Raw genomic sequence first — 24,513 nt, 5'->3', positions numbered from 1 at the left:
TTAAAGTATAGTTCATGATATACCTTACACGCTAACCCTCAGTTACCCAGATTGATGTCAAAGCGACCCAGACTGAGCAAAACTGCAGTTACTCTAAACTGAGTAAAGGCACCTTTACTCAAATCTGGGTTACCGATGTTGGTGACAAAATCTGGGTAAACGATACCCAGCTCCTCCGGGGCCTTGATTTTGTTAATTTATTTCCAATTTAGATTTTGATTAAAAAGCTCTCAGTTACCACGTGCTATTCACTTACCTGATGCTGGAAAACAGTTCCCCGGAATAATTCCACTGTTTTCCCGTCATTTATCGGCATATTTTTCGCGAAAACATTCATAGTTTCCAGCGTTCTCCTGACCGCTGCCATATTCTCAAGCCGAAAAGTGACAAAGTGCCGATTACCCAGATCTTTACCCAAATTCAGCGAATCTGGGTTTTCGGGTTACCCGGAGTTTGACAACTGCTAACAACATGAAAATCCGGGTCGAATCGACCCAGTCGATGGGTAGTTTCAGGTTAGCGTGTACAACTTTGCCGAAGACAGCAGGGTGCTAAAATGCTCTCAAAAAAAGTTATTATGCTCCAAAATAAGGTATGTCGAAATATATGCTGAAAATGACTTTTTCTGCCATCATTGCCCGCTGGGTCAATTATAAACTGTTATAGCAGGTTGTGGATGCATTCTATCAATTTGGTGTCTACAGCAAAGTTGTTTGGATTTACATGCTCTTTGAATTGCATTTGGACATTAGTTCGAAATTTCACCGCATAGGTGGCGCTGCGATTCAAACTTTTTTATTTCGCATCCTAGAGCTTTGGCGTTTTCGGCAATGTTGTAGAACACAAAAAAATATGAAAGTTTGTCGAAGACACCAAAGCTCTAGCACTTAACACAGTGAAGTTATAGCAAAAGTAGTGAATCATATTCGAAAATTTACGTTTTTGCGCTTGTTATATACTTCTTATATGAATCGTTTATCTTATACTAGCTGTCCCGGTAATCGTCGTACTGCCTGCCTACTGTGTTTTTGATATACAGCTCCATAGGGACGTCCCCCGCAAAGTTATCTGCACGGGAGCCCCCCCGTTCCAGAGACCGGAGACGTCTCACACCAAGCTAAGAACCTTCCCCGGCCCCAGAATAATTCACATACAAAATTTCACACTGATCGGTTCAGTAGTTTCCGAATGCATAAAGGTCAGACAGACAGACAGAAATTCATTTTTATATACATAGATATTTGTATTTTATACCAAATATAACTCTTTTATCTCCCAAAATACCATTTCCTGGAATGACACACTTGCCGGAATGAAAGATCTCTTGGAATAGGATTTTGTTTATTTTAACATAGTACGAAACATTGCCTTCTTTCCGTGAAATGACTTTAAGGCAGGGGGAGCGACACTAGTTTTGCCAAGCCAAAAAAAACCTCAAAAACAGCTGAAAAAAGTCGCTAAAACCCGCAAAAGATTTGTGGGTTTTACCGTTTTTTTTCGACTTTATTCGGTTTTTTTGGGGTTTTTCGGCTTGGCAAAACTAGTGTCGCTCCCCCCGCTTTAAGGACAACGTTCCGGGAAATGCCAGTCCGGGAAATAACATTCCATGAAGTATTATTTCGGAAAATGTGATATCACTAGCACAATAGGAATTGAAAGATTCATTATCGAGTATTGTGCACCTTCAAATCAACAAAAATTCATTCATTTCATCAACAAAGTTCAAAGAAGTTTAGGGTTTTGCTTCCTGTGCTGTTCAACAACTTGAAGCAGTTATTTTTGCTGAGCCGGGTCTCGAGTCGACTTATTGTTGAAGTCTGATAATAATTTCACCCCACGTTCAGCCACACCATTCACCACCATTAACCCTAAAAGGGATACCTGGGGTCCATTGGACCCCAGGCGCCTTTCAGAGCTCGTCTTTGATGGAACACACTCAGCGAGGTGACGAAACTGAGGCCATGAAGGTATCCCTTTTAGGGTTGAAGATGCCACACGTTGTTGGGCCTCCAAATATGATCCATCGTCTCTCCATTCCACCGCCGGTTTTCGCATGAACTCGGTTGACATCTCCATGATCTCAAAAAAAAAAAAAAAATCCTGCGTCTCGGGAGTGATGAACGTAGAAAGTTGATCACTATGCAGGAAGAGAATCAAAAAAAATCAAAGGGGCTACATCCTCAATAGTGTTGGCAGATCGCTTACGCTGAGGGTTTACTACTTGAACATACATCTATAGATGTATACATACCTCGCACTATAATGATTAAAAGAAATATCATTCGTGATGTATTATTTTTATTGGCAGATAAGGAAGGAGTGTTCTCAAATATATCTTTGAATATGTAGGGGGATTAGGGGCATAATGGACACCCTAAGCAAATGAGTATGTTTGGCCTAAAGACACTGTATGCTAAAGACACGAAATCTGATGATTGTTGCTGTTGATGATGATTGTCATGACAATGATGCTGTCGAGTAATCAGTAATGCTTTTAAAGCGCGTTTGACAGGTCTCCTGCTCGATTGGAATGACATTGACAGCAAATTTGAAATTCCAATTGGAACATTTCGTGTCTTTGCATATAGTGTCTTTAGTTTGGCCTAGTAATCCTCCATTATAGAGATCTGCGGAGGCGGCCATTGTAAGCCAATCGTGCAGAAAGAACTGTCAAAGTGTGAGCCAAATGAACAGGCTGATCGTTCGTAAGAAGGCGTCGATTGAACGGTATTGCAATCCGAACTAAATAAATTAAAATTATTTATTTTTAATATCGAGAAATTGACGGTATATGTAAGTTTAGTAAAAAGATAGAATTTAATTAATTCTGCTTTCAAAAGCTCAAGCTTATGACGAAACTTTTGTTGCTGCACTTCTCGAAAAAACTTTCATTGCTGCTTCTTGCTTTAATTCTGCCGATATATTTAGCTTAACACTTTGCAATAAATTTCAGATTTCATCGATTGCTCCGCGATTTTTTTTCAAAATTTTGAAAAAAAATTCTATCATAATTAGAAAATGTAAACAAAACAACTTGAACCACTACGAAGTCACGCACAAAGTTTGAACATCTAGCTTTGCAGCAAGTGTTGGCAGCTGATGCAAACAAAATGAACAGCGTTGCCGAATCGACATATATAACTTCCGCTTATCTCTATGTAGAGGATTTCTAGTTTGGCCTGTATAACAGACACAAACTTGACATATTATCAGTTGGCCTACAACTTTAACTTGTTTCCTACTAGTAATCCTACATTATAGAGATCTGCGGAGGCGGCCATTGTAAGCCAATCGTGCAGAAAGAACTGTCAAAGTGTGAGCCAAATGAACAGGCTGATCGTTCGTAAGAAGGCGTCGATTGAACGGTATTGCAATCCGAACTAAATAAATTAAAATTATTTATTTTTAATATCGAGAAATTGACGGTATATGTAAGTTTAGTAAAAAGATAGAATTTAATTAATTCTGCTTTCAAAAGCTCAAGCTTATGACGAAACTTTTGTTGCTGCACTTCTCGAAAAAACTTTCATTGCTGCTTCTTGCTTCATTTCTGCCGATATGTTTAGCTTAACACTTTGCAATAAATTTCAGATTTCATCGATTGCTCCGCTATTTTTTTCAAAATTTTGAAAAAAAAAATCTACCATAATTAGAAAATGTAAACAAAACAACTTGAACCACTACGAAGTCACGCACAAAGTTTGAACATCTAGCTTTGCAGCAAGTGTTGGCAGCTGATGTAAACAAAATGAACAGCGTTGCCGAATCGACATATGTAACTTCCGCTTATCTCTATGTAGAGGATTTCTATTTCCTACGTATTTCAATCATTCACAGCTGGTAGAATGGCATTATTGAGAAGAAATATTGAATTGAAAACCGTGTGTTCTTTGGGGCTGGCAGGAAAGGTACGGGGCGAAGTGGACACCCATCGGGGCATAATGGACACCCCTGCATATTTTATGCTGTATCTTTGAGAATATCGACCAGTTAAGTAATTTGCCTACGGAGATCAATACCACAGACATAATACTCCATCTTAGACGAGTTTCCATAACTTCAAAGCTAATTAAAAAAAATTTAGGCTAAAATAATCAGATTGATTTTTTCAAACTCTCTAAAACGCCTAACAGTATACAATGTGAGTACATCCATTCATAATTGCCAGTGTTCATTTCGCCCCGAATCGACTACATGATTGAAATTGCTATTTTTAGTAAGTTCTGATCAAAAATATTATACTTCATCCATTGTTAAATCTGCGTATACATGTAGATAAGCTAACAACTCACTTGTTTGTATGGTGGACACACTCAAACACTCGTAATGCCCTATTTGCTGCTGCTTCGAAATTATAAGAAATCTACCATATGAAAAACATACTTCAATTTCAATGATATTTTGGTTATTTTGGAGTAAAACGAATGGTAGTTTTGAAAAATAGAACAATGACTTGTTCCTTCACATTTATGCATTAAACGTTTTACACAAAAGTCAACGGTTTCGGCAAAAACAGGGGTGTCCATTTCGTCCCGGGTGTCCATTATGCCCCTAATCCCCCTACAATTACCTACTTCCAAGGTAGCTGCAATGTAGTACATAAAGCCTGTATCCGCAATAATCGGGACACAGAAATATAGCTGTAACTCTGCAATAGATAAGTTAAAATTGCTCAAATTTGACCTGATAATAAGATGTGTTAATTTCACCTGCAAAATTTCATGTGAATCGGTGCAGTACTTTTTGCTGTAGGACGCGTGCAATTGAATTTTGTACAGCCTCTGGTTTAGCTTGTCAACGCTGTAACTTTTGAATTTGATAAAGGAAATGATTGAAATTTTGAACATAAACCTCTCAATCTACTTTACTTGCATAGACAAAATTTCAGAAAAATCGATGCACTATCAACAATTTTATAGTCGAAACATATAATGGGGCTAAACGTGATTTTAGCCCCTCAGACTACAATTAGTCAGCAGCCCGTATTGTTTCGATTATATTGTTGAAAGTACTCTACCAATAATCATCAAAATTTTCTGGCATAATACACACATAATCAACTACCTTCTGTGAAAATTTCATGAAATTTGACAGAGACATTCAAAAGTTATGAATGGGCAAACATCGCACATAAAAAACATGAAACATGTTCACTGACACTACCCCCTATGAACAGCAGTAACTACCAATCCAATTGATAAAAGTTGATTAAATTTTGCAAGAAAGTGTATCTATGAGTATCATAACTGCTCACGAAATTTCGAAATTATCCTTACAGAACTTTGAATTGTAGCGGAAAAGAACCACCTATTATGCAAATGAAAATTGGTCATGATTGTACAAAATCTTAAAAACCACATCTGTTTGTTTCTCATCCACAGTTAAAAGTAATGCATCGATTTTTATGAAATTTTGCACAAATAGTAAACATACATTGAAGAGTTCTCAGTTAATTTTTGGCCAATTTTTATCGATTCAGTACAGAGTTACTGCCGTTCTTCTGTGTCCCGATTATTGCGGATACAGGCTTTATGCCACACGTAGTATAAAAACGTGAACTTTGAGATATGATTTACTATTTTCGCTATAACATCGCTGTGTTAAGTACTAGAGCTTTGGTGTCTTCGACAAACTTTCATATTTTTTCATGTTCTACAACATTGCCAAAAACGCCAAAGCTTGTAACCATTGGTTCCAAGGTAGTCTTGTGGCTCCTCCACAATTATTAGATTTTTCCAATTTCACTTCCTAAATTTCCCCTCAATACGCCCCTGGTAAATATTTCCCATTAAACTTCGGGTCTGTGACACTCATAGTGGTGTGACACTCAAGTGGTGAGTGTATGAGTATGTCACACCTCTCATAAGCAGCTGTCATGTTGCGAGTGTCACTGAGGTCGAGCAGTTTGAGGATCAGGGCAAAACATTACTTCGCCCTTTTTGTTCTCGCTGATGAAATAGGGTGGGACATAAAAACTTATAAAACATAAATGTTTAGCATAAATAAATGGTAAATGTTTGTACCGTCGCCTATATAAGCTCCAAGCATCGAAGCAACCGTTCTCTTTCTGCTGTAAAAGCTGGAACGTAATAGTAGGGCGCGCGTGTGTAACTTGTTAGTAAATGTTGAGGTTAGTGTTAATTGATAAAACCTCGTGTTAGTGGAAGAATTATTAATTAGTTTTTTTTTCTCTTTTTGTTAGTCGTCAGTAATTTTAGCCATGCGTTGTTAATGGTAAAAATATTTGTTAGAACGTTGAAAATAAGTGTTAGTACGACGAATACTTTGGGTTAGTGAGTTAAAATGTTAATTGTTTTCTTAATATAATGTTTGTAAAATTGTTATAGTAATGTATAACATACGAAACAAACGAAAAATGTGTAAAGAACAACACGTATAACAGGTTACTAGAAAAGGTAATTGAACTGCAAAAAATTGTGAAGTTGAAGATTTGGTGCGGTTACTTTAATGGACTTTGAAGATTCTAAAATCTGGTGGTTAGGTCCAGACATTGGGCCTTTTCTTTTTCTTTGTGGCCTTTCTTCGCCAGAACCACGGAACCGCAAGCCATCCGGTTCAATAGTGCGCGCTCGACGTTCGTTGCTCAATCCCAGCCAGCAGAAACCGCCATTGCTACGACTAGTCGGCATCTCCAAGCCGCCATCTTGGCGAATAAGACGAGTCGGAGGACACCTATGAGTCCGGCTCTGGTCTGCCGAATCGCGAATCATCACCAGCCAGAAGATGAGCGGACTGATCACCCGCTCGTCCTTTCCCGACAAGCCAGTCAATCACCATCCAGCAACAGTAGTTCTCAACCAGCAAGCAAACACCGAAAACCACAAGTAAAACCCACCAAACACATGTGACGTCTAAATAAATGTGGTAGGGGATTCTGGGGTAATACGCACCACTTAAGGAAGATGCGTCCAAATGCATATAAAAAGGCAATATTTTATTGGTTTAATGCATGCATTCATTGCATATACTTCCATTCTAAGAGAAACCAAACAAAATTTCAGCCTTAATACAGTTCAGCTCTTGAAAATAACGTTTTTTGTAAAGACTAACATTACGGCTTCGTATGTTTATGCGGGGCAGTATGCACCCTTGCTCGGGGTAAAATGCACTACAACAATGGGGTAGGATGCACTCAAACAAAGGGGCAAGACGCACCACAACATTGAGGCAAGATGTGTTGGGATATGCAATACTGTTTCCTCTCAGTGTGGCATTCGGCGAGATCGAAGGCGAGATCAACTCTGCGAAAACTTTCCACAGCAGAGCCGAGCGAGCGCGCCACGCGCGCATCAATGTGAACTTTATTCATTCAGTCCCCTACGTTAAACCCGTTCAGACGTGTATTAAAGTTTTTCTAGTTTCATTCACACGAAGTGTTTCATTCCGAGTCCGGTTCCCTTCTTCGGTTATTTCGTTTCCGTTGTGCTTTGTCCACCTCTGCCCAACAGGTTATGGGCCCAGAGGAAATCCGAAATAAATCTTCCGGATAGTGTAGGAAGAAAGTGTGAGAAACTGTGTTCCTGTTTCGGGTGTTCGCGCCGCGAGTCAATCGATTTCGTTTTCGACTGTGGTGATTCAGTGCGGAGACAAAATGGCGGAGCCGAACAAGTTTGCGTTTGCCAGATTGGGGAACAATAATTGGAAAATCTGGAAGTTCCGGATGGAGATGCTCCTGACCAGGGAGGAGCTCTGGTATGTCGTCGTCGGAGCCAAGCCGGAGCCGGTCACCGAGCAGTGGAAGAAGGACGACAGTAAAGCACGTGCTACAATGGGGTTGTGCATTGAAGACAATCAGTTTGGGTTAGTGAGAACGGCGAACAGTGCGAGTGATTTTTGGAATCAGCTCAAAGCGTACCACGAGAAGAGCACGGTCACGTCGCGTGTGTCATTGTTAAAGAAACTTTGCAGTTTGAATCTCGCGGAGGGTGGTGACGTCGAAGGCCATCTGGTAGTGTTAATGGATTTGTTCGATCGTTTGGCGAATGCGGGCCAAGAGCTGGAAGAATCGCTGCGGATTGCGATGATCCTGCGCAGCTTGCCCGATTCCTACGGTGGATTGGTCACGGCTCTGGAGAGTCGTGCCGATGCTGACATCACCATGCAGCTGGTCAAATCAAAGTTGCTTGACGAGTTCGAGCGGCGGCGGGAACGATCAGGCGAATCGTTCGACATGAAAGCGATGAAGAGTGCGGTGCAAAGTGACGACGGTGGTTCGGGCAGAGTGTGCTATTTTTGCAAAAAGCCCGGTCACGTGCGATGCAACTGCCGGCTGTACCTGGCGAAGCCGAAGAACGGTGATGAAGAGAAAAAGCCAGACGGCGGTGCGCGTGTTCGGCAGAGTGTTGAGAAAGTAGAAGACGAAAAGTGTGGTGCTAGCGTGTGCTTCATGGTGGCAGGGCGTGAACAGCGCGAATGCTGGTGCATAGACAGTGGAGCAAGCAGCCACATGACGAGTGATAGGAACTTTTTTGTGTCGTTGAACGAGAAGCCCGGCCCGAATGTTATTTTGGCTGATGGGAAGATTGCCGCTACTGCGGGGCGCGGTGAAGGTGTAGTGATGTGTGTGGATGGGAACGGCGAAGCAATCAAAGTGAAATTGTGTGATGTACTGTATGTTCCGTCCCTAACCAGTGGACTGGTGTCGGTAGACAAACTGACGGCAAAGGGATTCAAAGTGAAGTTCCGAAAGGATAGGTGTTCGATTTGTGATGCCAGCGGGAAGGTAGTGGTTGTCGGTGAGCAATCAGGGTCGTTGTACAAGTTGAAGCTGGCGGAGGGCGCGAGAAAAGTGAAAGCTATGTCGTCGAGGAATCCGATTCCGAAAGTAGCGGAAAGGAAGTCGCAGCAAGTTTTGGATTTGGTTCATACAGATCTCTGTGGGCCAATGCGGACGACTACGCCTGGTAGGAAACGATTTTTGATGACAATTATCGACGACTTCAGTCGATACACGGTCATCTATCTGCTGGAGAGAAAATCAGAAGCGGCCGGTAAGATAAAGGAATACGTGAGGAACGTGGAGAACTTATTTGGACGGAAACCGAAAGTGATCCGGTTGGACGGCGGCGGTAAGTACGTCAATAACGAGCTGCGTCGGTTCTTTGCGGACGAGGGTATTAGAGCACAATACACGACTGCCTATACGCCTCAGCAAAACGGAGTTGCCGAGAGGAAGAACAGGTCGCTGCAGGAGATGGCGACAACGATGCTGTTAGATGCTGGATTGGACAAGCGATACTGGGGAGAGGCTTGTGTTGCTGCTGCATACTTGCAGAACAGGCTTCTGACCCGGTCAGTGGATACAACACCGTACGAGAAGTGGTGTGGGCGAAAGCCAGAGCTGGACCATCTGAAAGTTTACGGGTGCCCGGCGTACGTTAAAGTTCCAGGAGTAAAGCAAGCGAAGAAGCTAACATTCATCGGATATTCGGAGGAGAATGAAGGCTACCGGTTCGTAGATACTGGTACGGATATGGTGACGATAAGCCGAGAAGCGAAGTTTTTGGAGCTACAGGATCCGAAGCATTCAACTCAGGAGAAGGTGGCCGAAGGTGGATCAGCAGGTAGCGAAATCGAGTGGTATTCGGAGGCAGGGCCTTCCGGAGCCGAGAAGTTCAAGGAAAGTTACGAGAGCGACAGAAGCGAAGAAGAAGACTATTTCGACATGGACGATGCAGGTGCAGATACAGACCCGCTAGAGGTGAAGGAAGAAGATCGGATCGTCAGTCTGGAAGAACGTTCTGGAGAAGCGCAACGATCCAGGAGGAGTAATCGGGGAGTTCCACCCGGTCATTTGTCGGATTACGTTGTTGGCATTGCAAGAGCCAATACGGAGAAGGTTCGGAAGCGGAAGAGCAAGCAGTCAGGAGGAGATTAGATCGCCGAGCGGTTCGAGGATTCAGCATTGAGGAGGAGTGTTGGGATATGCAATACTGTTTCCTCTCAGTGTGGCATTCGGCGAGATCGAAGGCGAGATCAACTCTGCGAAAACTTTCCACAGCAGAGCCGAGCGAGCGCGCCACGCGCGCATCAATGTGAACTTTATTCATTCAGTCCCCTACGTTAAACCCGTTCAGACGTGTATTAAAGTTTTTCTAGTTTCATTCACACGAAGTGTTTCATTCCGAGTCCGGTTCCCTTCTTCGGTTATTTCGTTTCCGTTGTGCTTTGTCCACCTCTGCCCAACAAGATGCACCGTCGAGTTTAGAAAACTTTTTACTTCTTAGACAAAATGCATGTTTTATAAGGTTTTAAGACAAACAATAGCTCAATTTTGTTTGCGATTACTTATAGAGCACTCATAGATATGATTACAGCTTGTTTTCTATAGGTGCGTTTTGCCCCAACGAATGGAGTGCATATTGCCCCAATCAATAGCAAAAAAAATAAAATAGTTTAAAACATATAATTTACGTAGATTACTGTACTGTAAGTTATTTTTCCTATGCTTAGCATTGCCCTCAATGAACTGAATAAACACAACAGCATTAGATGTTTGGTCAAATTTCACCATCAAATCATTCGACAAACGATCGGAAAAATTACATCAGAATCGTGCTTTTCAATTTTATTCATTTTTCTCACTAATTACGTAACGCAGATATGTACAATTTTCCAGATGCTCATTTAGTAAGACGTTCTATTAGACTGATAAGGTTTCAAAGCTCTAAAACCGATAATCCCTGAAAAACAAAGGGGGTGCGTTTTGCCCCGACAGTGCGTATTACCCCAGATGCCCCTATATTGTAAATACTTAGAAAATTACCGTGCACCAATATATTAAAGAGTTAATGTCTAGTTAATTGTTGTTCCACTATTTTTGTTCTTGTTCGTCTTTCCGGGTTGAAAAGGCAACCATCAAGCCTCGACGTCCCAGTATCCCCACATTGAGTGAAATTTGTCTTTCGATCCTGTTCGGTACCATTTTGTGTCATCGCTTTATACATTTGTGTGTGTGTGTGTGTTCCCTTTATCAGCCATCGTAAACTTTCATACTCCTGCTCACAGCAGTGCCTCCAACAGTCAGCCTCTCCGAGAAACAACTCAAATCACAATTACGACCCTGAAGATCCCTTACCCCCTTAATCCCTGAGCTTGCAGGTTACAAGCTCTAGGATGCGAAATAAAAAAGTTTGAATCGCAGCGCCACCTATGCGGTGAAATTTCGAACTTATGTCCAAATGCAATTCAAAGAGCATGTAAATCCAAACAACTTTGCTGAAGACACCAAATTGATAAAATGCATCCACAAAATGCTATAACAGTTTATAATTGACCCAGAGGGCAGTGATGGCAGAAAAAATCATTTTCAGCATATATTTCGATATACCTTACTTTGGAGCATAATAACTTTTTTGTGAGTATTTTAGCACCCTGCTGTCTTCGGCAAAGTTGTAAGGTATATCATGAACTATACTTTAACGGGTTTAGTATTATGACTTTGGTTAAATTAGTAGATGAAATAGGAAAAAAAAACAAAAAAGCACGTTTTCCCATACGAATTTCCATACAAATTTCAATCGCGATGCACAAAACGTAGGCGTAACCGATCCCTCTCAAATTTTAGCCAGTTGTTAGGGACCCCAAAAGGAGTCGAAAAAACCTTGATCTGACAAAAATGTTCCGATGACCCACTTATGATCAATGGGTTGTTATTAAATTTCAGATGCGACCCTACAGGTCCATGGATGATAGTCTCATAGTGTACTGATTTACAAAGATGTTCTAGGTCCTCCAAGTACTCTCGCGAATATAGGCCATAAGATCTACCCGAGCAGAAACGAATAACTGACACATAACTGCAGCATACCAGAGTCAGGTATCATACCAAGACAAGATATTGGTCGGTTACTCAGGTATTGAAAATAACATATTTTGATATTTTGTAGGTATTGATAAAATACCTGAACGAATTATTGGTTTTGTCTCCTTGCTGCCACTTTTGCACAAACTACCTCGTTTTTTGATGCGACCTTCTGCTGTCATCGTTGAAAGAGAGCAAAGTTGAAATGTGAGTAAGACAGACAAAAAAGCACGTGTCACTCTGTGACTTTTGACACAATCGACTGTGAAACCAGGTGTGAAGGCAAAAACGGATGATTTTTGGAACTGTTGGAGGCACGAACGTTCCGAACCGTCGTGTTCGATTAGGGAATACACGTACAATATTATTGCATAATTTTCAAATAATCGCGTTGGAACTTTTGGATGTATCTTGCAACATATAGGGTCTAAGACCATTTGGGCAGGAGCACCTATTTTGGGCACTTGCTGCTGCAACTCAGTCAATTTCAATCCAATTGACTTGAATTTTTGAACATAGCTAGATATTGCGTCTTGCTAATCGTGTTTCAAAAATCAAGTCAATCGGTTCAAAATTGACTGTGTCATAGCAGCAACTGTCCAATATAGGTGATCCTGCTCAAATGGTCTTAGACCCTACCTATACTTGCTTGGCAGTAGACAACCATGTTATGCTACAAAAATATTCCCAACTTGTGTGCGAATTAGTCCCAATTATAATTATGTACCATTATAATTTTGTTTTTCCTGATTCAGTTTAACTTATCTTTCAACATAAAAGCTGCAGCAGTAACAGAAGCTGACAAATTTATTATTGTTCGTTCCAGCTTAATCACTTAGACGCTGATAATCTCAACCAGCCGTCGTTTATCGTGAAAAGATTGTGTTCCGTTTGATTTGTATACGGCGGCTGATTATCCATGACAGCTGGACAGTGTCTTCAATTTTAGACAACTGGTGTCAAGAATCAATGAGTGTTCATTGCCCACATACTACTTTAATTTTTTCCATCATTGCATATTGCTTATTGGTATTTTTTTTTTTTCATTTCAGGAAGATTGGTCTAAGCAAAAATCTGGCAAACGACGGAAAAAAACATTCAGCGACTCTGATTGACACATAATTTTCGTGGGATTATTTATATTCTCCTCCACATATCATTGCATTCACTCTCGGCAAATGCCTAAAACAACAATGTTTGATATATGTTTTCATTAAGTCATGCAGCAAACATTTAGATTATTTTACTAATAATGAAGCGATAGTATACTTTCAAGATAGATTTGAACCACAGACAAATTTGAATGTTTTTGCTAATGTTTGAAATCCCAATACTCGTAGTAGATTTCTGTGAAAGATTCGACATCCCAAAAATAAACATACGTGAAACAAAACTATGTATACAAAAGTCCAATCTCAAAGGTATTTTTAATAAAATCAAGAATTTTGTTTAAAAATAATATTGTGAGTTTCCTTGGCTACTAGATTCGAAGGTCGATTCGACACCCCATTTCTGTTTCTACGATCCTCGTCAATTTGAGTCTTCTTGCTGCTGCCACTTTTGCACAACCTACACTCAGAATCGTAAAAATACCCAAAACGTTTAAATCATAAACATTTTAAGGATTGTTGTAATTTAAACTAAGCTCAGTTTAGGAAATAATCTAATCTATCATAATATGTTATACTTAGCTCGTATTGTTTATGTTGCTGACTTCAAAATAAAGTTCAACAAAATTCAACCATCTGCCCTCGTTCTACTTCGGGAATCGTTTTAGTTTTTTTTTTGCCGGTTGCAGTTCCAGGACACTTCCAAAGATGTTTCCGGTGAGTACAATTAGTCATTGAATTCTGGCAATGTAATAGAAATTGTCACTTTTCTTTTGCAGTAAGTCGTTCGTCGTTGATCGTTGGGTGATGCTTGGGAGTGCCCCTCCGAAGAGCACAACCTGCGGCATCCGGCAAAGCATTGACCCAGTGACGATGATGAACTTATTCTTCGCGCACGTCAGTAGATGCAAGGAAGGTGACTTTGGAAAAGCAGCAGACCATGGAGCACGCGACGATCATCCGGAAGATGGCTTAGATTTTGATGAGGACATTACCATAGACTAATTTCAAGACCTCGATGTACCAAAGAAAACGATCAAATTTTCGATGACCAGTCCGGTACCCAATAAATATTCATAACCGTGTATTTTTTTCCGTGTAAATTGCCTTTTGTGTAAATTTCATTTAGCGTGTTACACTGATCTGACAGCTCTGACAGTAAGGGACTAAACATAAATTACGTAAAGTGAGTACCGAGGATTGTTCACAATCTGCGAGCTTGACTGCGGAAAAAATTGCGACCATGACGCCGCTGACATTACTATATGTGTGGTACCTTGTGGTATGCACATAATAAATTATTGTGTTACTTCATTACGTTTAGCGTGTATGTTTACATTGAGTATCTGTCATATGTGGAGATGATGTTATTGTTGTCTGGAGTGTGAATCATTGTATGTAATATTGAAGTATCGGTAATAAAGTGTATACAAATAATGAATACAGTTGTTGAACAATCATTACAGAGAAAGATTCTCACATTGGCGACGAGAACGGTGAACAGTGCATGTGAAATTAGTTTAATTTCGGTTCGGGAAGTGTTGTCTTTGGAAAAAGAAAGAGATGAGTGGTGTGTGTGGTGCATGCAGAGTGGTGATGACCTTCAGGTGATGACTTGTGATTGAATTTCAACATTGGAATCAAAAAGGTAAATATTGTGTAAATACTAACTGTTGAATCAAAAAATGTATTTGTACCTTCGACTAATGACAATAATCAACCTGTGAGAGATTTTGATGGTGATCAGTATTGTTTAGTTCAAATCGATGACAATCACTATTGCCAGATAAAGAAATAAAGAACTGTAAAGAAAATCCAAGTTTGTTGATTGTGATATTGATACTCGTTGAATAGGGTTGTTGTCCTAAATCTAGACTTAAATGCTGAATGATGAATGAAGCATTAATTTGTTAACCGGATGGCCGAGGAAGGCGTAGAGGTGAAACAATATTTTGAAATCAAATTTTGCCGTTGTTGTTAAAAGCCAGTGAAGGCGATGAAAGCCAATGAAGGCGATAAAAGCTAATGAAGGCGACATTCTCGAAATAGCCGTAAAAGGCGGAAAGGATTACAGATAGAAAAGCCGTTGAAGGCGGAAAGATTTTTCAAAAGCAGGAAAGAGCCGACTAAGGCGAAAAACTGTCGATGGCGGAAAGTTCCGTCGGAGAGTGAAAAGCTGTTGAAGGCGGAAAAAGCCGTTGAAGGTGGAAATGCCGTTGAAGGCGGTAAGACCTGCAAGGCAGATATAGTCGATTCTTTGTAGAGCCGTATAAGGCGAATTGTGTTATTAAAAATTAAAGTACTAAAAACGCAACAGTGTCGTAAATTTCGTAAGAAACAGATTGCCAGCCAACGCAGATTTAAGGGCTGTTTGCAGATCAGAAGGAATTTCTCGGCCTATCTTGATGCATGGGAAATTCCTTGGCTGAATCGCTAAAGAAACAGTTTTTTCTTCGATCGCAGTACGCAGTTGCGAAGAAATGACAGTTCAAATGGCAGTCACCGTAGAAAGTTTCTGCCAGGAATCGTTCTAGAAGTTTCTTGAGCGATTTCTCCTGAACTCCAATCTGGGCTTTATAGATAAATTTAACCATTACAAATGAAATTTCACACCAATTAAGTTGCAGCTGAGAAGGCGAAAGACAAAACTAAACTTTAGGCTGAGCGTGACTAGAAAACCAGGAACGAATAGTATTTGAATATGTTCCAAATGCGAATATAACTGAGCAGATACTGAGATTGTTGTGGACCCACCTCAGGTGATATATATTGAAGTTATCATTGCTCAGTAAAGTATAATAAGTCTACGAGACGTAAAATGGTTGGCTCTTGAAACCAAATTAACATGAAGACATGATTTAACTAATGCCTTGTCCTCTCTTACAAGACTAAAAATGTAACTTCAAGAAAATTAACATCAATGTGTGAGAATAATTAAACTGTCTTGGTAGTTTGCAAGATAGGAAGTCAAAATGACAGTTAAAGCATTCGTTGAAGCTAGACAACATATTCAGAGCAGTGGCTAACCACTAACCTGTTAAGTATCATGCTAGTCAAATGGCTAGTTGAATTGGATATTTAAAAAAAAATCGAACAATAAAAAATGAACTTTTCGGCTTAACTAGAAGTCTCTCAGGAATTCGAATAAAAAGCGATTTATAACCTATTGACTGCCACTAAATGTTAATGCGATTCAAGTACAGTGAGTTCTTGAGTAATCACTTCTGAAGTCCTTGAATATAAAATGTATCGGGTGTGGTCAGGAGGAGCATTTTGACTTATGATTGCCTAACATTGGATATAGTGCCATTTTTGCTAATGAGTGGGCCATCTTGCCAAGAACTGTGGAACAAGTTAGAGAACAAGGTACAGCAGTACGCTCAACAACAAATTCTGCACAATAATTTCCTTACAGGAAGAAACAAATTTTGATCAGTTAAAGAAGTATTGAAACTGTTAATGAGGAGAATAACGTACAGTATATGAGCGATTCCAAGAAACAGCATCAAAATTAAGGAAATTTTTTAATTCATGATTTTCTATTGAACTGAAACTTTGCACAGTTTTTCAGTTCCATCTAAATCGCCATTTTTCGATATCAAATTTTTATTTAGAGCCACGACTAACTTTTCAAAAGGGTGTATGTGAAAATGGTTCAAAAATATTCAAAAATATGCACAGCAAAAACGGATTGTTCGATTGTTATGAATTTTTCAGCAAAGTTAAATAACTAAATGGTGATTTCTAAGAAAATATACACTGTGAAAAAAAATCTTTTTTATCATTGAAAAATATCATTTTTGTCACAAAAACTCAAATATCTCAAAACCCTATCTTTTTACCAACTTGATTTTTTTAGGGAAAACGGTCCATTGTATTAGCAATCTACCATAAAAATTTGGTGATGGTAAACTAAAAAACAAAAAAGTTATAACATTTCAAAAATTTCACAATTTTTACATTTAGTAAAAAAATAAATTTTCTGTGTAAATTATTTCGGCCGGAAATCGCGATTTGATGCTGATTTTATTGTTCAACAAAGTTAGACAACTATATGGTGATTCCTAAGAAAATATACACTGTGAAAAAAAATCTTTTTTAACATTAAAAAATATCATTTTTGTCACAAAAACTCAAATATCTCAAAACCCTACTTTTTTACCAACGTAATTTTTTAGAGAAAACGGTCCATTGTATTAGCAATCTACCATAAAAATTTGGTGATGATAAACTTATTAACAAAAAAGTTATGACAATTCAAACATTTCACAATTTTCACATTTAGTAATAATTTTTTTTAGTGTAAATTATTTCGACCGGAAATCGCAGTTTGATGCTGATTTTATTGTTAATGGCCTTGCGTGAGTAAAACAAGTTGTTTTTATTATATATTATATCTATCTATATCTATCTATATATATAAAAATGCAGTGGCATACGTGGGACCACGCATAACTTGCGAACGGATGGTCCTATTTGGGTCGTCTAAGTTTTGTTCTGTTAGTTTTCACCCAAGGAAGGTTTATGAGGCAAAAAACATGGGAAAATTGAGAGTTTTTGAGAATTGGGTTTTCATACATTTTGAACGGGAACTTGGGCTTGACTAGAGACTTGAAACGTCAAAAAACGCAGTAGGCAAGACAAAGTTTGCCGGGGACAGCTAGTATATATATAAAAATGCAGTGGCATACGTGGGACCGCGCATAGCTTGCAAACGGAAGGTCCGATTTTGATCGTCTTAGTTTTGTTCTGTTAGTTTTCACCCAAGGAAGGTTTATGAGGTGAAAAGCATGGAAAAAATGAGAGTTTTTGAAAATTGAACATCCATACTTTGTGACCGGGGGGACTTGGTCTTGGATAGAAACTTGAAACGTCAAAAAAACGCAGTAGGCAAGACAAAGTTTGCCGGGTACAGCTAGTATACATATAATATACTATGCACAGTAATGTTCCGATTTTATCACGCTCTCCGCGCATTGGTCGTTTATTCATTAATTTGCTGTTACATTTGAGGACAAGTGTTTTCCCTCTTCTTCAAGATGAATGTTGAAATCATGTTTTGCAACGTTAAAAATATTGAAATGGGTATAGATGTTGAAGAATATTTCAAAGCATTTTTGAAAAGGGGCGTAATTAAATTGTTTAAACAGATGTCGCTGATGGTACGGTGGCATGACTCTCTGCACGTAGCACTTCTGGCAATTTCTCAGTTGTTGTCGTTTTTGAACTTCCTGCGCCCTGCTTTACCGATGATATACAGATGGCTCGTTTGTCAAATTCTAGACGGCTGGACGTGCAAATGCGTGGATATTTGGGTTTATCTATGGTGCTTTCGGTGAGATTTCGTAACTCTTTTGAACATTTTTTTTTCATCAAACGGTCTACAAGAGAGCGTTGAGTTGAAGACCTTTGAGAAAGCGATTGTTCATGTTGTTCGTTAGATTATAATAAACAAAATCACTTATTAGTTTTAACTGACTAGTTTGGTGTTGGTGGGTGGCTGAAGAAAAAATTCACTATACAATTTTTAATATCCATAGCGGTAGTATTTTTTTGCTTTTTCGTGAGCATTGTCATGGTATGTATACAGACAAACATACGTAACACTGACGAAATTTTCATTGACCACGCCTTTAACGATCATTTTGAATCTTGGTTGTAGCTTTCATAACCAGAAGAGCGCCCATCGTTTTTCTTTGCGTTTGACGTTTCACACTAGCGCCTTCTGATGACGATATTGCACAACGCAGTGTTTCGTGAAACATTTCCACCAGGTGGTGGTAGTGTGAACTGGGCGATGGATTTTCACTAAAATTGTTCTAGGCGTTTCGTCTGTTTGTCTGTGGTATGTACCTCTCATGCATTTGTTGTTGATGTTACTCGCATTCTTCCGATCATAAAGTCTGTTCTCTAAGAGGTATTTTTTTTTGCAGATAAACTAGACGTTTACGCGTATATAAAACTTTTTTTATACAGCTTTTGTCTTAAAAAAAGTTTAATTCCATTTTTCTTATAATCAACAGTTTTTCAACACTATCAAGGGATTTTTTCACCAGTCACGTACAATAAAAAGTATGACACTCTCAATATTTTTGATCACAACACTGGATCGCGTCTAAGTTTCAAATAGATACTAAAGTAATTATGAATAATCAACTCAAATATCATGAAAACAACTTGTTTAATTCAGGCGGTAGCCTTTACAATAAAATCAGCATCAAAATATAATTCTCGAAATAATTTACACAGAAAAATTTTTTTTTGTTACTAAATGTAAAAATTGTGAAATGTTTGAAATGTCATAACTTTTTTATTTATCAGTTTACCATCACCAAAATTTTATGGTAGATAGCTGATATAATGGGCCATTTCCCCTAAAAAAATGACGTTGGTAAAAAGATAGGGTTTTGAGATATTTGAGTTTTTGTGACAAAGATCATATTTTTTTAAAGTAAAAAAAGAATTTTTTTACAGTGTATATTTTCTGAGGAATCATAATTTAGTTATCTAACTTTGCTGAAAAATTCATAACAATCGAACAATCCGTTTTTGATGTACAGCTTCTAGAATATTTTTGAACCATTTTCGCATACACCCTTTTGAAAAGTTAGTCGTGAGTGAATATGAAGGTTTAATATCGAAAAATGGCGATTTATATGAAATTGAAAAACTGTGCAAAGTTTCAGATATTTTTGAAATGGTCGCTCAGGATCGACTGACATGACTCCGTGGAATTTCTCATCAAAAGCACAAGATATTGGAATAATAAAAGATAATCATTTCTGTAACTACAGGAATATATATATCTAATGAAAGCTGGATTATGAGGTTTGTTTTTCAGTCGAGCTTATTGCAAACAGGTACCATTTACTAACATGTTACCTTGTTTGAATTTTTAGATTTCATACACTGAAAAAACTGCAAATATTGTATGCATGTGTCGCACACATAGATTTTTGCAATATTTTGGAAGTACACCATTAAAATAAGTCCTACAGTTCAGAATCCAAAAGAGCGACATCAAAGGAACAAATTTTTGGTTTTTTAATGTTAAAATTGGTTTGATTGAGCACGAATCACCAGTTAATGCGGGGAAATATGCATCGTAGAATGTAAACCTATTGAACGACCAAACCGTAAAAATAAACTCATTCAGTTTGAAAGGTAAATGGTAAATCATGAGAATCCCGAAATTATCGGAAACATAATTCCTAAAAACGTGAGCACCTATATAGGTGAACCGTCGAAAATTGCTCCAATAAGATGATCGATTTATTTTGTCATCTGGAGAAAATTGCTTTGTATATATAATAATTGGTTACTACGATTACGTTTTCGTTTGGAAGCCGAAGTGACTGGCGGTGCGAAAATTGATAAATAGGTGTTCTCAACATGAGAGCAAATAATTACTCTCCTGAGAGTTCAACATTTTTGCATTTTATTTATTTTCAGTCATTTTTGCCAAAGCTTAATAACAACTTTCTTGTACATTTTTGAAACGCTTTGAACAACAAAAAATTAAGTTGGTGCACAACATGATGCTTAACAACTTCTCCAAATCTGTGTGAACAAAACCCGAACATAGGTTGTACGTGAAAATAATTCAAATGTTATTCAACATTATGCTGAATTAATTCGTCATAATGGTGCCTGTTAAATGAGTGATTGTTAGTTGGGATGATCTCTCACTGCCCGCCACTTCAATGCACACAATGCGGGAAACGGAGAAACAAAAACCATTCATAAATAAAGTTTGCATCGCGGATATGACACCATTTTCCGTCAACAAAAAGAACCTCTGCTGGTACAGGGTCACAAAATTTGCCTTCTACACAAATCACGCAAAGAAAAAAATCATGCCAAAATGCATTTGCACGGGGTCATGAAAATTAATATTTAATAATTGCACGCACGATATAAAACTTTTTTTATAGATTTTTATGCACATCCCATTCTTGTCGCCAACTGAAGTAACCGGACATCGGTACTGAGGAAACAGTTAACAACGGACTCCATGGACGAGGTTTAGTCTGTTATAAATTGAAACACGACGTTACTCATGCGATCACAATTAGAGACTCTTTATTGCAATACTTAATATTCTATACCGCCTGCAGTAGAGGTCTTACAGGGTTTTACTGTGGTTACATTAGTCGTCCCTGCTAAAGAATAAAAATTTTAAAATTTATTTCATAAATTTTTCATTCATTTCATTTCATTTCATTTATTTCACAAAGTATTGAAGCAGTCTAGTTTACACGATTCCTAATGAACTTATGTTCTTTTAAAGGGTCGTTTAAGCAGTTGGTTGAACTAGCTATTGTTATCTATCTACTAATGTATAATAAAGTTATTGATATTGTTTTTAATGTGATTCGCCATACCTTTTTTAAACAAACTAATCGAAGCAGAATTCTTAATGCTATCCGGTATTTGATTAAAAACACTTGGACCCATATTCACAAATCTTCTTCTTCCTATTTCTGTTCTAAACCCACTACGCTGTAGCAGATGAGCTTGTCTGGTTTGATGTTCATGGCTAGCTGCATTAAAACTCCAATTGTGGTGAAGATTCTCGTTGTTGATAATCTTGAACATTGTTACTCCAACCTTCATGGTATATAACCCGACAACTGGAAGAATGTTGTGATCCATTGCGCTGTACAGAGTGTTTGTAGGTTGAAGAAATGGTAATTTATAAATGGATTTCACGCACCGATTCTGCTGTACTTGTATCTCCTTCAAATACGTGTTGTACGAAGAACCCCAAACAGATATACCGTACTGATATCGGCAATGGATGAAGGCGTAGTACATCTTCAAAAGGACGTGACGAGGCACAAACGATGAAAGTTTCCGTAGTATCCCGCACAATGATGCACACTTGGCAACTATGTCACGGATGTGGAGGTCCCATTTCAAAAGGTTATCAATGAGCACGCCTAAGTATTTGAAACGGTCAACTTCTTCAATTATGACTCCTCTAATTCTCAATACAGGTCGGCGCTGGGCATCGTTGACTCCAAAAAGCATCATTTTGGTTTTTTGTAGGTTTAACGCCAAAAGATTGTTCTCCAGATACTCCATTACCTTTTGTAGATCGATGGATACATCTAATCCGGAGATGATGTTATAAACTTCCATTTGAGACGTTGGTCGTATAAACATTGATCTATTAGATGTAGCCATTGTGTTGAATTTGTTGATGTTTCCGTCTGATACCAGGTTGCTTGCAATATTCTCCCCAACAGATGAAAAGAAGGCATTGAAGATTTGTCCAACATCAGCAGGGTTGGTGCTTTCGATTCCGTCAGCTTCAAGAACTGGAGACTTGTCCTTTCCCGATGTATTTCCAATTAGTTCGTTTATTTTGCTCCAAAGATGTTTGGGGTTGTTCGAGGCGAAAATTTTCCGATAATATGCTGATTTAGCAAGACGCTTAGCGTTGGTTAGCTTGTGGTTCGCGTGTTCTAAAAGACTTTTCAGACGCGTATTTAGCCTGTCTCGTTTCCATCTTTGAAAAAGGTTGTTGGAGATTTTACTTAGTTTCCAGATGTCAAAGTTGTACCAAGGGCAGGTGTTGGGCTTTACCTTAACCTCTACCGATATTGTGGTCGAAAATCTGTTCACTAGTTGAGAATATTTATCGGTAATAAGCGATATACGATCGTTTGGGTCGAATGAATTGAATTCAGATGACTGTAGAAACGTTTGGAAGTCCGAATTCACCAATCGGTGGTTAACCAGGGTTTTAGTTAGCGTTTTACTGGTCTTGCTCATTTTTGTAGTGAATTGTGTCAGTACATAGCGGTGGTCGCTAAGACTGCAATCGATTGTATAGTTTTTGATACGATCGGAGATATCTGATTGTGTGATAACATGATCGAGCAAATTATTGCTGGCTGGACGCGTAATGTGTGTGTTTGTCACGATCATATTATAAGATGTCAACAGTTGTAGATAACGTTGTGTCCCTTGAGATTCCAAATCATTCACAGCAATATTCATATCGCCCAGTAAAAAGCAAGGCAACTGGGAGTCCCCCGAAGATACTATATTCTCAACGTGATTAAAAAAGCTGTTGACATCATAGCCTGGTGGACGGTAAATGCCATGGACTAAAACACGACCAGAAGAAGCCAGAAGTTCTACCGCTACATGATGATATCCGTTATCCATCGTGTTCTTCTTAACGTTGAAGTTTAAACCATCTCGAACAAATATGGCTAGCCCGCCGGAGGAGTTGCTTCGACACGAGTATATACTTTTATATCCAGGAATATTATAGAATTTTGATCTTCCTTCCTTGATCCACGTTTCTCCTATCACCACAACGTCGACCACTACATTCATGTTCCGCAGAAAAATGACAAAAGTGTCCAGTTTGCTATAGCTGTTGATACCTCGAATGTTAATTTGCAACATAGTTATTCCAATAGCTGAGGTTATCTGCGCAGATGCGTTGTCTAAATGGTAATTTGTAGCATGATTTGAATGTTCCATCTTGATACGTTTGCTATGTACAACTGCAGTGTTCACAGAAATTACTGTCTGCTTGATATAAGCTTATTTAATTCGGTTCGATTTTGCACCTTGATAGGCCTGGAATCTTGCGATGTTTTGACAAGTATAGTTCCATTTCGACTCGGCCAAACATATTGGAAATTCAACGAACTTTGGTGCTTTTTAAGTTCTCGAAAGATGTCCATCGATAGTGGCGACAAATCATCTCTGATATAAATTTTGTTGGACCAACCGTGAGGCCAACGCATACTTCCAATCATAGACGCTTTCAACAGGCCAAATTGCTTTTTCTTCGCAATCAACGCTTCCTTATCACGGATGTTACTGAATGTGATTTTGATCGGTTGACTTTCACCTTTGGCCGCAGCTAATCGAGCACATGAAACAATGGAGCTGTTGGGAAATTCAAGGCCCAATGTCTGGCAAGTTGCATCGTATAAAGACTTGGTATTCTCATTCGGAACACGTGGAATTCCCAAAAGAATGACATTTGCGGATATTTTTTCTCGCTGATGCATATCCAAATTCACTTTATGCTTATGAACTACATCCGTAACTGCTGCAGTCTCAGTTGAAAGCATCGACAGAGATTTTTTTAATTGCTCATTCTCTGCTTTCAATTTGCTTATTTCAGCTTTCAGAATAACTACCCGGATAAAAACTAACCATAGGGTATTTGGTGGAAACCATTCCTGTACCATACAGTGTACCAGCTACAATATAGTGTATTGTAATGGAATGGTTCGCTAAAAGCTTTGCACATTGGTAGCTACTATACATTTACATCCGATCTTTATGTAACAATATATTATACTGTTTTTCTTACGTTTGAACCATTCACTATTCTGAAACAATCTTTTTCCGCGCATTTTTAATTATTTATTCAGTTTGTGATTTATTCCGTGCTTTGTTTTGTTGATGTTCGTGACATTTTTGTTGCAAAGGAAATGAAAGAGGAAAAAGTGAATAAGTTGAAACATCTATTTAAAGTCAATAAAATGTTTAAATAAAGTGGTAAGCCAGGTGTCCTAAGGACTGCATATCCAAGAGATATGG

The 24,513-nt window shown here is 38.7% G+C and overlaps 1 protein-coding gene across 2 annotated transcripts in view; it reads left to right on the top strand.

Moving 5' to 3' along the window:
* LOC109621778 (integrator complex subunit 3 homolog) overlaps positions 1-12,826 on the top strand; it is a 490,050-nt gene extending 477,224 nt beyond the window's left edge. Inside the window, exon 14 of one of the 2 annotated variants that reach the window (XM_062854920.1) lies at positions 12,651-12,826. In XM_062854920.1, the coding sequence (XP_062710904.1) occupies positions 12,651-12,719 (69 nt within the window). In that variant the 3' untranslated portion in view covers positions 12,720-12,826. Of the gene's footprint in view, positions 1-6,502; positions 6,746-12,650 lie in introns of those variants that run through there. The other variant, XM_062854919.1, reaches the window with a different exon arrangement.
* Positions 12,827-24,513: the final 11,687 nt, after the last annotated feature.

This window comes from Aedes albopictus, chromosome 2 (genome assembly GCF_035046485.1).
Source record: "Aedes albopictus strain Foshan chromosome 2, AalbF5, whole genome shotgun sequence".
NCBI classification, from domain to species: domain Eukaryota; kingdom Metazoa; phylum Arthropoda; class Insecta; order Diptera; family Culicidae; genus Aedes; species Aedes albopictus.
The sequence above is the reverse complement of the archived record's forward strand: the minus strand, read 5'-3'. Positions and strand labels throughout refer to the sequence as shown.